At 38.5% G+C, this 18,373-nt stretch overlaps 1 protein-coding gene across 4 annotated transcripts in view; it reads right to left on the minus strand.

The window, feature by feature from the left end:
- CEP170B (centrosomal protein 170B) overlaps positions 1-18,373 on the minus strand; it is an 81,115-nt gene that overhangs the window by 51,930 nt on the left and 10,812 nt on the right. For 3 of the 4 annotated variants that reach the window (XM_032235062.1, XM_032235068.1, XM_032235046.1), the window contains exons 2-4: positions 16,405-16,545; positions 9,686-9,775; positions 2,491-2,569 (exon numbers count right to left, since the gene is read on the minus strand). In XM_032235062.1, coding sequence (XP_032090953.1) covers positions 2,491-2,569; positions 9,686-9,775; positions 16,405-16,524 — 289 coding nt within the window. In that variant the 5' untranslated portion in view covers positions 16,525-16,545. The remainder of the gene's footprint in view (positions 1-2,490; positions 2,570-9,685; positions 9,776-16,404; positions 16,546-18,373) is intronic. The other variant, XM_032235055.1, reaches the window with a different exon arrangement.

Raw genomic sequence — 18,373 nt, forward strand, 5'->3', positions numbered from 1 at the left:
GCAAGAGGAGAAAAACTCAGAATTGAAAAATGGTGTAGATCGCAGGCATAAGTTTGGAAGTTGTTGATTAGTGGGGAAGAGGAATTTAAGCCCTGACCTGAGTTTTGCATCCAGATTGCTCATTCAGAGAAGACTGATGGGAAAGCTGTGGTGAGAATGAAACTGCAAGTGTCAAGCTACTTAATCTGGGATCAAGCTGTTCTGTGAGCGAGTAAACCATATTCTACACCTCCTAAATCTCTTCCCTTACTAACATAAAAAGAGATGGATTAGTCTCCTACAGTCTGAAATCTTAAACCTGGAAGCAAAGAAATATAAAGAAGGATAGAGGACGAATTTTATTTCAGAAAGTGGCGTGGGAAAGAGAAAGTAATAAATTTGCATAACATAACCAAGAGCAATCACGTAAAAATGTTTTCAAATACCCTTCAAATTCCAGCAGTGGAGTAAATTGGTCCACTTATTGCTGCCCAGACCAACTTGCATCTTAAGAGTAGCAGCAATTAGCAATAATTGCACTTATAAACTGTGATCTCCCAGTAACTCTCAGGTGGAAAAATGTATGTATTATATTTTGAAGACACATTTTAGAAATAAATCAAAAAGTAGAAGGGTAAAGTTTCCAACCTCATAAAGCTTGCACTTACAAATACACTGCATTCTTTGTCCACATCAGACTATTTGTTCATCAGAACCATCATTGACTATACCAGTAATGGCAAATCTTTTAGACCCCAAGTGCCTAAACTGCGTGCACACATGCCCGAACTGAAAGGTGTGCATGCACACGCAAAAGTGTGCACACGCGGACATGCGTGAATGCACAGCAGAGACTCAAAGACCAGCTGGCCGCCAGGAGGTGCGGCATCCCAACACTGGCAGGACAACAAGAGGTAAGATCTTTTTCTTTTGTGAGCTTCTGTTTTGTCGTTTTCAGGGAAAGAGAAGCTCATGAAAGAAACGTCATGGAGACAAGCACATGTGAGCAGAGAGGGCTCTGCATGCCACCTCTGGCACATGTGCCATAGGTTTGCCATCATGGGACTATATTGATTTAATACCAAGATACAGTTTGCAAATCTTTCCAAAAAGAGTTAAGTGTGGACATATCTTGATAACTAATGTCAAGTAAGATATTGTAGATTGCAATTCTTATCTAGAAGATATAAACACACATGCAAAAACCAGGAATGTTTTTACTGCCAAGAGAAGAACCATCAAAATCTTTCAACAGGGAAATTCTTACACTGAAGCTAATAAGAAGCAGCTGTTTCATCAAGCTCAAACTGAACCCATTTTCAGTTTTGCCAAGCCCCCCCCCCAAGACACCAAAGATAAATTCCACAAACTTCTTTATTGAAAGCTCAGTGAACCAAATATTATTAATCAGCTGCTTTTTTTGTTAAGAGTTCCATTTACATAACGCAGGTGGATCTTGTTAGAAACCACTTGTTCAGCAATCACTCAAATAAGTAGTACTTACAACTGGTCCTTGAAATTTGAGCCACTGAAGCATCCCTGCAGCCACGTAATCATGATTTGCAAACTTCTCTGCTGGCTTCCCACAAGCAAAGTCAATAGGGAAGTTATCAAGAAGTCTGAAGCTACGGTTAGGGGAGGTCCTTGCTTAATAACCCTTGCAATCCTTGTTTAACTACGGCAACCTGGTACATGACATCACACTTTACAATTGCATCACTTAGTGACATAAATACTGATCCAACCAACATAGTTGTGAGGACTACCAGTGATGGCTAACCTTTTTGTCGTCATGTGCCGAAAGCATGCCTGCGCCCCACGTTTTGGGTTTAGTAAGCCTCCCTGCAGCCTCCTGGGACCAAAAATGGGCTACCGGGGGGGGGGGGGGAATGCTGCACCCATGCTCCCCCACATGTCTACTGCATGCAGGGGACCACGCACATGTGTGGCAGAGACCCGAAAATCAGCCGGCCAGGGGAAGGTGTGAACGCATGTACAGCGGATCTGAACTGGGGCGATGGCTCGTGTGCCTACAGAGAGGGCACTGCATGCCATCTGTGGCACGTGTGCCATAGGTTCACCATCACAGATCTATACGCTAACAGCACACAAACCATAGGTAACTTTGCTTGAAATATGAATGCTGTCATTGAATAAGACTATCTGGGAAATCAAATCTGGGAAATAGGGAAATTCAGGGTCCCATCCCTCCCAACAAAAAATTTTAGGCTGAAGATCAAAAACTACATTTCTGGCTGAATGGGACATAAGCCTGGATCTCCCCGGTTCTAATTTGATACCAGACTAACGCTCAGAATGACAGCAACAAAAGAGCATATATTTTCTTGAGCTCGTCTTGGTGATCTTCCAAGTGGGATGTAATTCATATAATCTGATTTAGTTAATTTCAATTTTATAAAAAAAAACAAGACAGTGTTTTTCTTAAAATAATAAATCCTGAACCTTGACGATATGTGCACTTGTGCTTCTATGACACATCCAAAAGGATATCATAGCCGAAACGAATCACATCATTCAGTTTTAGCGTGATGTACTTCTGGTCAGGGATTCGTATGTCGTTCACAAAGGTCTATGGAAAAGAAACACAAAAAAATATATCATTCAAGTGATATGTAAGGAAGAGGAGGAGGAGGAGGAGGAGGAGGAGGAGGAGGAGGAGGAGGAGGAGGAGGAAATCAGTGTGAAGAAGTTTAGAGAGGAAACTGTCTTTAGCTTTACAAAATCTCTGTCTATCCTCCGCTGATCAACTGGTACCTCTTTCCTTCCCACATACAATTCCCCATCATTTGGTGCTTGCCCCTTTCTCCTGTCACTAAAAACAGCTTCAGCAAAAGATACTGATCGACTGCATTTCAAAAAGAACCAAAAAGAACCCAGGCAATTGCTTTTTGACAGTCATACAAACCATTTGACAGAGCAACTGAGGCAATACCACAAGGTTATTTTTCCAAACCATAAAAGCTCCCTTATTGCATTTTCTGGGCTAAACCACAAGCCTTCTAAAACTTCAAAGGAACCAACTTCACAAACTTAACTTATACTTTTAAAAGCATTTAAAAACATACAATGTTAGTAATCTTTATAACAGATACAAATTTATAACAGGCTGGTTAGGATTATCCACATAATGAAGACAGGAAAGAGGGCCCCAGAAAGGAACAGCCACTTGTATTAATCCATGGCTGAAAAGGAATTTGGACCAAGCATCTCTTCCTTGATACTGCCTGTCATGGTACATCTCAAAGCCAGAGAGACTTAAGCATGATAAATATAGAGAACTGTCTTCATGCAGAATTGCATTGTACTAAAGATTTCTCTGACAAGTCAGATAACATAACATTCCAAGCTACATGTGTTTTTTGTGATTGACTCCCTCTCTGTCCACAATGGCTGAAAACGGATGACATGGTTTCTTTCCACTTTCAGAGAGGAAACATATTAAAAATAAATAGTGAACACTACTTTAAAAAGATTTAATTTTGTTCAGAAAATAAAAAGCTGCCCAGAGTCGCTTTGATTTGTGAGATGCGTGGCATAAAAAGTTATAAATACCCTGTTTCCCTGAAAATAAGATCTTCCCGGATAATAAGCCCAATCGGGCTTTTGAGCGCATGCGCTGAAATAAGCCCTCCCCCAAAATAAGCCCTCCCAAAAATACAGCAGCAGTTATGAGGTGACCATGCTTGCTGCCTCCTGCACCTCAAAAATAATAAGATCTCTCCGAAAATAAGGCCAAGTGCTTATTTCGGAGGACAAAAGAAAATAAGACCCTGTCTTATTTTCGGGGAAACATAGTAAGCCCTTCCTAACAGGATTTTTTTAAAAAACAAAACCTGAAGAAGCCTTACCTTAAGTGCAACACAGCTATGACCACTCTGTATTACTCCCATCTTAACTTTAAACTTTATTAGCGTCAAAGACAAGCACATAGTCCTGAGCTCTAAAATTGCCCATCTCAGTTTTAATAGTTGAAACAGTTCAACAGCTTAAAGTAATTATTCCATCTCTTCACAACACTTTACTAAGAAATATATTTTATTTTTGGCACCAGGGTGCTGCACCCAAACATTTATCAATGATGTAAGATTCACTGAGAGGCATCCTCAGTGTTGTAAAATGTGTCAGGCAATCTGAGAGGACTGCAAGAGAGGGGGGAGCATTTGGAAAAAAAACATCCAGCTGAAGAATTTGCAATCAGTTACATATTTTATGTATACTGACCAGCAGTGAACATCAATGGCTTTATCCTCCTTGATAGCTAGATAGAACACGAAATACTCTGCAATTTGATAAGCCAGCTATAACAGATAACTGCTACTCTTCAATAAATGGGATTGCTTTGCAAAATGTTTTCAGATGCCAGATATGAGATCCAAACTTTTAAGTAAAAACTACCCTAGGGTCCAGGAAGGCAAATGTAGAGAACATGATCTTTTTCTGGCTGATATTAGTTTAACGTGATTGGAAACAGAGGCGAGCTGTGGCAAGAAAAGCAGCTTTATTTGAACCAGAATACACAAAACTAGAAAATGTTGAACACGGTCAATGTTTTACAGAGGGGCAGCAACCAGGCCCAGGAAATTATCTGAAGTGAGGCCTTCAGAGGTGGTGCAGACTTAACTTCATTTGAGCCTGTTTTAAAAGTGTGGGTGAGGAAGAGAAATGTCAAGTAAAAGGCTCTCTCCAGAGAACTCTTAACTATTTCACCCTCACTATAGTCAAGAGACATCAACTATCAACAAACACCGAGTGCAGAAACAGTATTCCCCCTCAACTAAAAGATGCAGCCCACCAAACAGGCTCATACAATCTATTTCACCTGCCTTCCTCTGTCCACAGGAATTTATTTTTTTGTCATTCCAAATTGGGAGTTAGCCATGTCCATAATAGCATCTGTACCAGGGGTGAAATCACCTTCACTATCGGTTTGCAAATGTGAGTGCATGCACCACCTCCACGCATGCACAGGACCTTCCGTGCATGCACAGTAATGTCTTCCGGGTGGATGGGTGGAGCCTCCTGCCACCACCACTACAGATTTGCCTGAACCGGATAGAACAGGCAGAATTGCACCACTAATCTGTACTATTTTCTATACTATATTTCACTAACCCTGGTTATGTCCAATTTGCAGTTCAAATAATGGGCTAGAACTGAGTCTTGGGGAAATCTTTTTCCTGCTCCTACCTTTAACTTGGGAGATATAAGAGTGTAGGCTCTGCTTCTTTGTAGATGTTTTTTTCTGTTCTTCCTTTGCAGAAACAGACCTCAAAAAGAAACTGGAACATTAAGACCAAGATGAAACTGCCTATTTCTCACTAAATGTGGGTGGTTTTCACAGCAAATAGATGCTCATTGCCTATCCCTATGTCCATCTTTTTGTCAGAGCTGTACATTCTATACCAACATTAGCAGCACTCCTGGAACATCTGGCACTTTCTGTGACTCCCAGATGTTGCAGGTGTGCAGTGCATGTCCCCACACTGCAGACATATTGAAGTTTATCCTGTTCCTCATGACTGTTCAATGCAATGGCATAGTATCCTCTCAAAACAAAGGAAAGGATAAGGAACACAATATGTTTGGGACACAATTGAGACTTTCAAGATTATACTGAACCATACATTATACTGACCATGATGCCTGAAGCTGCTGGCACTTGTAACTCAGGGGCCAAAAATTCTCTCCCTTTTCCTCTCTTTATGATGGGAGACTGAAGTGATGACAGCTATTAAGCTTTTAAGGAGCACTGCCACTGCCAGCAGCCGATTCACCATCTGCTTTCAACCATTCCCCTCTGTAAATATCTAAAGTACCCCTCCCCAACTCAATTTTGTCATAAACTAAAATCTCCCTGGTCAGGAGATTATAGCCAATACTAATATGCAAAATAATCAGATCTAGCTCTAAATATACAGTACAGTAAGATAATGCAATGTTTCAGATTCAAAAGCAAAAACATATTTTTAAGCTCATGTCAGACATGGAGAACTTGTGGCAATTTTTAAAGCTAAATCTATATTTTCCTGGACTGGACTGCTGTTGCAGCTGCAGAGGTTTGCAATCCCAGCAAACAATGCAGATATTTAGGAATTTCTGTCAATTATGTGAGCTTCCATGGTTGAAGCAAGTTTTTCCCTTCAAATCGATATCTCTGGACAATAGGTAGGAGGTGGATATTCTTTTCATGAATTCCTTATGGTCCCGCTTCATCTTGACTTCTACTTTGGATGATGAATTCTTACTCTCTTAATAATCTCCTTGAAATAACAAATGCCTAGACCTACAAACCAAGAGGATTAGAAAAAATTTCTTTGGCACCAACAAGAAAACTATAAAGGTCATGATAAGATTATTTTACTTTCTGGAGTGTAATTGTCAAGCAGGCACAAACACTGCAAAGCAGTGCTATCTACTTCAGGTTATGCCAGATGCACAAGAAAAATGTGGTCTTGTATAGCAGTATTCATCAATCTGACAAGTTTGCAAATATGTTGGCTTTCAACAATCATAATTTGCAATCTAAAAGAACATTAGAACTGGTCAGCACATGTGAAAAATGCTGAATAGGGAAGGCTGATTACAACACCTAAAAGCCATTGAGATAACCAAGAATATCAACAAAGGCATGCTCTCCAAATGAAAGAGGAAACAAGGATCTTGCTTTCCCAAATTAGATACTGGGGATACACCCAAGGCCTTTGTTCGTGTGCCTAATAAGCCTAATAAGGTACTTTTCCCACAAAAGATATCATTCATTCCTCAAATTGCTTAGATCTACTTGGGTCAACTAGAGGTACTACAATGGACTCTTATGAGGAAGATTACCTGGACTGGCCAGAAGCAAGAACTACCCTGCTAATCAGGAAATGGAAACATGACCAGATTATACCTATGGTGAATGATCTGTGAATGATCTGCACAGATCATTAATTGCTTAATAAGCTTGGTTCAAAATGTTAAAGCTCTAATTGGATATCTATCTTAGAAACCCTATTTAACATCAGAAGCTTTTCTAAGAATATCTCATTTGCAGAAGCAGACAGAGGAAATGGTCTTTACTGCACACGTTGCTTCCAAACTATTGTGATTCTGGATTTATAACTGGTCTCAATTCATTCAGCTTCTTCTTCATTGGGGGGGAGGAGTTATTATTTTAATACAAATATACCAGTTATTAAACTTTTCCTCCTACAATTTCTTTATCTTGAAACATAACCTTTTCCCTTTTTATGTTGTTGTTAGTTGCAAAGTCATGTCCGACTCATCGCAACCCTATGGACAACATTCCTCCAGGCCTTGCTGTCCTCTACCATCCCCCGGAGTTCATTTAAGCTCACGCCTACTGCTTCAGTGACTCCATCCAGCCACCTCATTCTCTGTCGTCCCCTTCTTCTTTTGCCCTCAGCATCTTTCCCAGCACTGGGCTCTTCTCCTTTTTATGTACAATGCACCAAACTAAATGACTCATGCAGTCCATCAACTTGTTTCAATGGGAACAAGATTCCCCACAAGTATCCTGAAATTCTCAAATACAGGTCCTAAGATTATTGAGCATATCAAGGAGATGCCTGCTGGACAAAGCCAAGGTCATTTAATCCAGGAAGCCATCACACAATTGCTTGAGAAGCAAATGGGATCTGATCAAGGAGGCAGATCACCTCCAGCTGATTAGGACCTTTACTCAGCAGTGCTTCAGCAAGGGAATCCTCAATGCCATGAGGTGGTGTCACCCTCAATGTCACCTCATTCTTGCTCTCGATTGTTGAAAGATAGTGAATATTAGTGAGAGTTTAAGAGATAGAACACCTATATTCCTTTCCATTGGCCTCAGATTATATTTTCCCATAATTTGGGGGCAGGAAAAAAAGTGTAGTGGATGACCTTAAAAAGGGTTAATGTAATCTGAGAAAACAAGAAAACCTTTAAAACTTTTTCAAAGTGGAGGGGAGGAAAAGGGAGAAAAAACCTGAAAAGCTGGGTGCAACCTTGCTTTCAGCTCTGAGGCTCTTGCTCACTCTAAAGTTTTCCACATTGGGCTTTGAGGCACCCCCCAATATGGTGTTATTTTCATCTGTTCTGCATGTTATTCTTGACTGCTAGCTGCCTCATGAAAAAAGGGCATAATTCCAGTGATAATCCTCTTGTAGCTAGCAACTAATGAACATGCTATAAAGGAGGCAGATAAATGATTATTGAAATATCTGAATAATGATTTTATGTTACTCATTTTGTACAAAAATTAACCTGTAAAAGTCAGTCTTTTTAAAAAAAATCAAGTTTTAGTGTTGCTCTTATTGCCACTCTGAAGTTTATCCTAAACAGTAAACAACTCGAACAAGGACAAAGGTAATATTTAAACACATTTCATATGAGTCATTCGTTTCATACCCTACTCTAAATTCAATACCTGTATTTCAAGTACACAAATCCACAAAATATCTCTTTCCCAGCTCCAGATTCAATACTCCAGACTGAACAGCCACATTCTTTAACAAGGAGTAACAAACTCATGTGAGCAATTCTGTGTCAGCTTCCTATTAATAGCAGTATCTCCAATTGCTTATGTTATTAGAACAATGTGTGATTTTTTCCGAAAGCAGCACATTTCTCCTGGCAGATACCCTCAATTGGTCAAAACTCAGATTTTCTAGTTTTGTAATTTTTAGGTAAAATCACTCTTATTCATTACTGTAAATCATCCAATACATCAGTGATATTATTTACCTGCTATAACAAGCATTCCCAACCTGTTATCTTCCAGCTATAATAAAACTCTCCAAATTCTTTAATAGTCTGGTTTATACATAATGCTGAGACATAATCAATGGACCGAAGAATCATGCTGAGTCACAAACAAGCTAGGTGTAAAAATGTGAGTTTGACTCAAAAAAAGGAGGAAGTGAATGCAAAGCTAATACAGGAAAATACATCTGAGTCTTGAGAAACTAGAAAGTGTTAAAAAGAAATGCAAACTATTTTGATTGTGTAAGCTGGTACATTAAAGGAGAGGGGTTTTCAGATTCTGAAAAAATACTTGAACTGCATTAAGTGCATTTTAACATTTCTAATAATTCCTGTTTCCTGATCATGCCTACTTGAAGGGTTAACACTGGGCGATGGTTTGACATTCTTAGGAACAAGCTATAACATCTAACACTGGTTTAAAAAAACAAGTAATTGCAGGTCAGCCAGTAGGCAAGGAATAAGGATGGCCGAAAAGAAACTTAGATTAGTATCTTGTCTTAGTTCATAATAAGCCTTCCAAGTGAGTATACATTTACATTAATCTACTGAAAGTACAGAAGATCGACTTATTTGGATAGCATTGAATTATATATTGTTTAACAATGGTTTATTAAATACTGATTGCTTTCACACAGTTTACTAAGTAAAAATCAAGCAAGTCATATTATAGCTTAGAACAGTCTATGAACAGCTAATCTGAGCTTGTGGCAAAACTAACTAAGCATCAACTCAATAAAGGAGCAGCTACATAAATCTTGAGATATCACAAGATTTATCAAAATATTTAAAATATTTTCTTTTAAAGCCTATCTTATTAACTCCAACCCGAGATGCTTCATTTCACTTCAGCAAACTGGAATTGAAAATCCCACTTACAAAAATGAAACCTGGATATCATACACATACACAGCCTTTGGCACTCGGGCTCATCACTCACCCCATTTAGGCTTCCAAGATCCTTCACCCAGTGCTCATCTTTTTCCTTGTCGTAATTGATTACAGCATGCTGCTTATCCACACTGCGAGACTGGGAAGACCAACAAGATTAAATTAGGAAGTTATAAGACAGAGATTGTTTTAATAGCCCCAATAATATACCAAGAGAGATATTAACACAAAGGGAAATGTACCTCTTTAACAGATATAATACCTATCAGATTTGGACAATATTACTCTTTATTAGTAGTAAGGTAAAGGTAAAGGTTTCCCTCGCACATACACTATATTGCCAAAAGTATTCGCTCACCCATCCACATAATCAGAAGCAGTTGTGAGCGAATACTTTTGTCAATATAGTGTATGTGCTAGTTGTTCCCTACTCTAGGAAGCGATGTTCATCTCCGTTTCTAAGCCGAACAGCCAGCGCTGTCCGAAGATGTCTCTGTGATCATGTGGCCAGCATGACTAAACACTGAAGGCGCACGGGGCACTGTTACATTCCAACCAAAGTGGAAACCAAACCAACCTATTTTTCTACTTGCATTTTTTATGTGCTTTCGAACTGTTAGGTTGGCAGAAGCTGGGACAAGTAACAGGACTCACACTGTTACGTGGTACTAAGGATTCAAATTGCCAAACTGCCAACCTTTCTGATCAACAAGCTCAGCATCTTAGCAACTAACCCATTGCATCTCTTCATTAGGGGGGGAGGGGGGTAATAGTAGAACCCTCTCCATAAAAGTACCTAGAATATCTTACAATAGTGCCCATCCTGGCATTTACTTAATCAGATCTTAACCTTAATGAACATGTTTCCTTTATCTGGCTACTAGCTACCTACTATTTAAAATGATGTTAATTGCCTGGATCATTTCACAAATCTGGACTGGAAAGGGACTTCCAAAGACCATCACCCCCACCCTCCCCCTTGCCCATAGAGAGATTCAGCTATGTCAGTCTCCCTGCCACCAACACACCACCTACTAAGCAATACAATTCAGCCCAAACATACTTCAGTTGGATCTGCATATGGTTAAATTAAAATGGATATTGTATGTTGTGAGACTCAACATGACCCAGGCTACTTTTAAAGCCACACGGTAAAGTATTCTATTTTCTTTGTGATTGGTGCATGATATGGTACAGTTTTATTATTTAGCGGGCTATGAGAACTTAACCAGTGATGCTCTCTATAAGGCAAACCAATACAACATTAAAAAGCAAATTCCATCTTTTTGGGGAAAATTCAGGCTTCAGAATACATGTTTATGTATACTCCTCTTTTCTAAATTCTGAATGCATGAATTTATTACTTATATATTGCAGAAAATAAGCATTTATACCAACTATTTTTTTACAATCTGTGTTGAATGAATGAGTCAGTTCAAAATTTCACATATATATATAACAGTCCAAGTTCTAGAAATATCAGAGACATTTCCTACTACAAGTAGGAGGCTGCAGTGTGCAGCAAGAAAAAAAGAAAGAAAGCTAAAGGGATAAAAGAAATGTTGTTAATGATGTCTGAAGAGACTAGTTCGATCTTGTTTTCCCAAGAAAACGCGCAGGAAATCTAACAGTTTTATTTTTTTATTCATTGTGTGGATTTATGTAATCTTCAAGAACTCCCAGTGGCTTACAACAAGCTAAAACATCCACAGAAAATTACAAAGGAACATTAAAACTTTCCCAGTAAAAATGCATCAGCATAACAACATACTGAAACAAAAAGAGAAAACACCCCAATTATTTTCCAAACATTCTTCAGAAAAACACATTTAATCAATTTTTGGAGAGCTAAAGGAAGAAATGATATATTGTTTCCTAAAGGAGGCTATTTTAAAGAACACCTTCACTGCAAAAAAAATTCTGAGCCCAAGCCCCACAGAAACCAAACTGTGGGATTGCAAACAGCAGCTCTCAGAACATGACTAGGGCAGACTGATTCTGAATGGAGAAAGCAGTCATTCATGTACCTAGCACCCTCCTACGGCTGAAATCAGAACACTGCACCACTAATATGTAGAGATCCAACCCTCAGATACCAAATGCCCCAGTCCTACCTATCCTGTTAGTCAGCAAAGTGAAGTTACCGTACTCCAACAGGATTTATCCTTTACATCAAAAAGAAAAATGTTACCGGCCAATCCAGTTGCTTTTAGGGATATAAACTGAAAAACTGGTTTTAAATTTGTCAATGGAGCATTTTTAAACTATTAGTTTTTCTCCCTGCATTAGGAAAGGGGAGTGGAAACATTCACAGTATAAACCCAGCAACCGAAATCAGCATCTTTACAGCATCTTGAGCAAATTACTCAAGGAGGAGGTCCATGAGAATAGCCAATGTCACTTCTCTTCCAGGTGTTTTCGGGTTCTCTATTCAGCTACATTCCATATTTCCTAAACTTAGTTCCTAATCTTTACCCAGAATATCAGATGGGGAGAATTTTACTAGGAGGACAGCAGCAAGGCTTTCAATTACTATCACGTTTTGTTGCTTTTTCACTAAAAGAGTATGAAAAGTAATGCTTTGTCAGCTGGTTTAGCAGAAAAACAAAAGGCCACAGAGGTTATTTTAATGTCTAAAAAGAGTGTGCTCCATAGTGAAGTGTGTGTGTGTGTGTGTGTGTGTGTATGTATGTGTGTGTGTGTATCTATCTATCTATCTATCTATCTATCTATCTATCTATCTATCTATCTATCTATCTATTTATTTAGAGTTACAACCCCCGGTATGCCCAAATATGGCAGGAAGTTCACTACTTCCATTCTCTGTCCATCGGCTTGTCACAAGAGGCCATCCAGACCGAAACCCAATATTTTTACTGTTGCCTTTATTACATTTTGTATTGTATTTGTGCTGATAAATAAATAAAGGGAGACTAATACAGATCTATTTCAAGCTGTTTAGCTCTCATCAGCTAGCCATACCCTTACTAGATACCTATCACCCTGGCTTAGCTGATAAGGAGTCGAACTCTGTGGCTTAATGGTTAACACATCTGCCTAAGATGCAATACAGCACAGGTTCGAATCCCAGTAAGGGTATGGCTAGCTGATGAGAGCTAAACAGCTTGAAATAGATCTATACTAGTCTCCCTTTATTTATTTATCAGCACAAATATAACACAAATATAACAACAAAGGCAACAGTAAAAATATTGGGTTTCTGTCGTGATGGACTCTTGTGATGAGCCGATTGACAGATAATGGAAGCAGTTAGCCTCCTCCCATAATTGGGGCATACCAGGGGTTGTGACACTAAATATATACCTTCCTCCCTGGCTTCAGCTAATAAGGAGGAGACCTGTGGCTTAATGGCTAAGACGTCTGCCTAAGATGTGATATAGCACAGGTTCGAATCCCAGTAAGGGTATGGCTAGCTGATGAGAGCTAAACAGCTTGAAATAGATCTATACTAGTCTCCCTTTATTTATTTATCAGCACAAATATAACACAAATATAACAACAAAGGCAACAGTAAAAATATTGGGTTTCTGTTGTGATGAACTCTTGTGACGAGCCGATTGACAGATAATGGAAGCAGTTAGCTTCCTCCCATAATTGGGGCATACCAGGGGTTGTGACACTAAATATATACCTTCTTCCCTGGCTTCAGCTATTAAGGAGGAGACCTGTGGCTTAATGGCTAAGACGTCTGCCTAAGATGTGATATAGCACAGGTTCGAATCCCAGTAAGGGTATGGCTAGCTGATGAGAGCTAAACAGCTTGAAATAGATCTATACTAGTCTCCCTTTATTTATTTATCAGCACAAATATAACACAAATATAACAACAAAGGCAACAGTAAAAATATTGGGTTTCTGTCGTGATGGACTCTTGTGACGAGCCGATTGACAGATAATGGAAGCAGTTAGCTTCCTCCCATAATTGGGGCATATCAGGGGTTGTGACACTAAATATATATGTATATGTATATGTATATGTATATGTATGTATGTATGTATGTGTGTGTGTATGTATGTGTATACACACACATACATACATACATATTATTTTATCAGTAACTTCAAAATAAGAGACATTACTCAGTAGCTCTGTATTCATCTGCATATTGTATTCCATCACTTTCTAATTAGGTTTATTCAGGAGAATTGTGTTCTTTTTAAAAGAAATTGATTACCTCATCAGTGTTAGTGTGGGACATGGAGCATTTTTCTGAATTACAGGCAAAGTTTACTCTTCTCAAAACAAGACATTCACATGTTGCATGGATGCAAGAAAAGGAAGGGAATATTGCAATGAGTCGCAGGACTTCTAAGAATCTGTGGAAAACCCAATTAATAATGTCCTGCATCTTCTCTCAAGGATGAGAAACTGATCTCTAAGAAATCATAATGCTTCTAGAACTCCTCCAGCTGCCCAGCATGATTTAGGCTACAGTACTTAGCAGGAAAATTTGCCTCATTCTCATTCTATGTCCAAAACAACATAGGGAATGGGCAGGGGGCCCTGACTGATGCAGCAAAAGGCATTGAAAGGTAGATTACTTAGAAATCTAGAAGATCTACAAGTTACCTGTTAAAATGCTACACAAGCTCAACACAGAATAAAAACAAAAGATACAAAGCTGCTTTCTTACAAGGCTCATCTTTAAGCTGATATAATTGTTCACTCTACCTCTTAAAGTATAACAGTATATCCCATCACATATTTCTGCTACTTTAATTATCAGAGGCCTATGCTTTGCTACGCCATGCACAAGACTTCAGATCAAAGTTCCATGTCATTCAGTGGACAAGTATTTAAAACAGCAGCCCAACTATCCATTTGTGGAATAAATTTCCTTCAGTGTTAGTTATTTAGTGCAAGTTGGAATGCCTGAAGTACAGATCAAGCATGTGTCAACTCCACAAGCCCAGGAGCATTTCCAAATCTAAACACAGAATTCAGAGTAGATGTAGAAGTGGATTCCTGGCCAATACCACACACACACACACACACCCAGCAACTGGAGTTTTGTCCACAACTAGTTCAAACATAAGGCTTAACGAAGTTCCCATTTTTTACTATATAATTATTTCAGCCTTCTTAATCATAATGAGCATGTTGAATATTTTCAAATTGTGAAATAGGGTCAGAAAGCTTATAGAAAGATTAGGAGTAAACCACAGTAAAAAGAAAACAGTTGTTGGTTGTTCTCTAAGTAAATATATACCGGTAATTAAGTATTCTGTTCTGCTTACAATCTTTGTTTAAACCAGTGTTTCCCAATCTTGGCAACTTTAGGTGTATGGACTTCCAATTTCCAGAATTCCCCAGTTCATACAAGGTAGCAGGATTGGAAAACCCTGGTTTAAACCAACTCAATTATTGCCCCATATTCTCAAAAGCTCTTAAGAAGAAATTGATGCCAAGCCTTAACATCTGGCCCAAGAACAAACCCTAGCAAGCCTCTAACACACATATTCCCCACTTCATTTGGCACAGCCTTAAAGACTACTTAATAATTTTTTTTCTTTGCTTGCAATAACAAACATAATGCTTCATAATTATGTTTGTTATCGCAAGCAAAGAAAAAAAAGTATTAGACAAAATGCTAGTAAACCTTTTAAGATGAATTAAAATAAACTAATTTCAAGCTATATATTGTAATTTATATCTCACCTATCCTCCCATAGAAATATGGTTATGATTGTTTAAATTGTTTCGGTTTACCTTGGCAATAAACCATGGCTTATTTTAAGTACTGTTTTTTAAAAAACTAAAATGCTGGATTCACTATTGCACTATCCAATAAACCATTTTTACACATCAAATTAGCTGAGTTCACATATTGATATAAGTCATAAAACAAATCACATTATGGCTTAGTGTGAGGTAGAAACACAGGCACTATATTTAAAGCAGTATAATATGTTGTCTGAACCAAACTCTGGTTCATCTAAGGCAGTGGTCCCAACCTTTTTTGGCCATGACCCACCTAAGCATCTTTAAAATCCTGATTCCTCCCCCCCCCCCCCAATATAATTCTTACTTTACTCAAAAAGTGAACTCTACTCACGGGGAGGAAGCCTAAAAGGCCATTAACTTGGTTTAAACAAGGTTCAAATTGCCCCCATTAAAAATCAAATTGCCCCCCTGGGGGGCCTGGGCCCCAACTTGGGAGCCACTGATCTAAGGGGAATATTTTCACCAAAAAAGGAGGGAAATATCATGTCCCAAAGCTTTCTGTGCTTGTGTTGATCATGACAAACTATGGGTTAGACAATAGCTGGAGCTGGGGAATTCTGAGAAGTGGAAGTCCACAACTGTAAGTCATGACAGTCATAAAGTGGATTATCACATGACTGACTCAATATTACAACTTTTGCAGAGCTGATTAAATAAATCAGCAAGATCATTAAGTGAATCCACAGTTATTAAGCAAACTCATTGTTCACTATGGAGCATTGTTTCTGAAAACTGGAAGCTAATGCCAGTTTTCAGCAAAATCATAAATTGATTGGCCCAACCATCAGAATTTTGGAACTGGGTTATAAGTAGGGGGTGGGTTCCCATCATATCCTTGAAGGATTGCTAAGCATATGGTCATTAATTGAGGCCTGCCAACATGGGTGCCTATGGCTGGACCTCAATCATCCCTTCCTGCTTCAAACCTGAATATGAATCATGGTGTGTATTATGGTTAGCTGAAATCCTACTCTCATGGTTAGAATTAAAACTCTGCCTTTTTATGTAGAGAATGCACTTACGTGGAGCATGAGTTCACAGTCTTCCCTGCCAACAAATATCATCTCCCGAGGAAGCCGATGGCGAATACCTGTCCCACTCACCAGGAACCATGATGTCGTGCTCATTTTACTGTTTGGCATTTTAACTTTTCACCATCCTATCTGAGCAAAAGAGAAAAATCTGGTTAGGTTTGTAATAATAATCTTTCTAGAAGTCCAATTACTTCTGATTAAAAATCCATCATGTTTATATTTCAGAAGATAGACACTATATGTGTCTATGTCCCATTACAATAACAATCAATGGTTGATATAGTATAACCTTTATTGTCATTGTACATCATGTATACAATGAAATTGGTTATGAATGAAAGCTCACCAGAAGCCAAGCCCTGAAAAAAATTACCAATAGAGAAATTAATTTCTCAAACACATTAGAGAGAGACAAGACAGTTTGTCTGTTGATCATTCTGATGACTTAATAGAATATAATTTTCAGTCCAATACAAAACAGTCAAGTATGTCAGCAGAGCAATGAATGAGGCTTTAAGAGAGAAGGGAAAGTAGTGCATCTTGTACAAGATTCAGAAACCGAGCATAAAGAAGATACAGTATATACTATACATTTAATTTTGAGGGGTCTTTGGTGCTGATGTTACCTACTTTGAGTAATGAAACAATCTGCAAAAAAACAATTATGCTCAGAGAGCACCAAAGTAGAGCACACCATTTCAACTCTGAGCTACAAATATTCTCCTTTAATGATACATTTATATTTTGTTAGCAAATTAAATTATTTGGCATCTACACAAACTGAAGGTTATACAACATGCTAAAGTACAAAACAACAAAACATATCTAGTATGTTGTGCAAATGTAACTGACATGGTTTAGCACAGTGTATAAATTCAGCCTTGTAGTCAACAATTGTGACTACTTAATCCCCATTTAAACTGATAATCCCGATTTATTCCTCTTTTTAAAAGGCTATGGTTATAACTCAAGGGTTTGCTTTTAACTCATTACTCTTGGAGGAGGGAAAATGTCTATGGAGTTCATGTTTATTTATGTGGTCAATCCCAATCAATTAAGATTTAAAGTACTCATTCATTAGATTTATATTTACTTCAGTTCAAGGCAGTGTACATAGTATACCTGCACCCAAATATTCTCTCAATAACTGTCCTATAAGATAGGTTGATCTAAGTGATAATGATTTGCCAATAGTCATTCAAAGAGTTTCTACAATGGTATTTAGACCTGCAATTAAATCTTGCCAGGTATATTTAGCATTTAAATCACTCTCAAATATATACCACTCTCAAAATTCTATAATATCCAGGTTTGTTATATCTCAGTGTTGGTGAACCTTTTCAGAACTTAGTACCGAAAAGGGAGTGCCAGAAACCAGAAGATCAATTCCCTGGTGTGCATGTGCGTGCCACGATGCTGAGCTTCTGGTTTCCGGCATGCGTATGTGCACTGGTCACCTGGTATTCCAATTTCTGGCATGCATATGCACACAAAATCCAGCTGGCCATCAGCAGAAACCAGAAACTCAGCTTCCCAGAGCGCACATGAGCACAAGGAAGCTGGTCTTCCCATTTCCGGTGCTCCTGTGCACGCGAAGACTGGCGCGCCAGAACCCAGAAGAGCAACAGGGGACAGCTGGCATGTCCAGAGAGATGGCGCTGTGTGCGACTTCCAGCACGTGTGCCATAGGTTCACCATCACGGTTATATCTATATATCTAACCTGTAGTACAGTAGTGGGGAAACTCACAACCTACCAGTCAAATGTAGACTCTGAATACTGTTGGTCATTCTTCAAGCTTTATTGAATTTATGCTGCTAAATTTCAGAAAAACAGTCCCAAGAAAAAAATTCTAATTTTTTACTCTGTTTCCAAAATAATGAAGCATTAAAGTATTAGTCTTTCTTTAAAAATATGTAATAATTAATTTGTTTGACAGGACTAAGGAGGCCTAGGT

The sequence above is a fragment of the Thamnophis elegans genome, chromosome 1 (assembly GCF_009769535.1).
Source record: "Thamnophis elegans isolate rThaEle1 chromosome 1, rThaEle1.pri, whole genome shotgun sequence".
Taxonomy (NCBI): domain Eukaryota; kingdom Metazoa; phylum Chordata; class Lepidosauria; order Squamata; family Colubridae; genus Thamnophis; species Thamnophis elegans.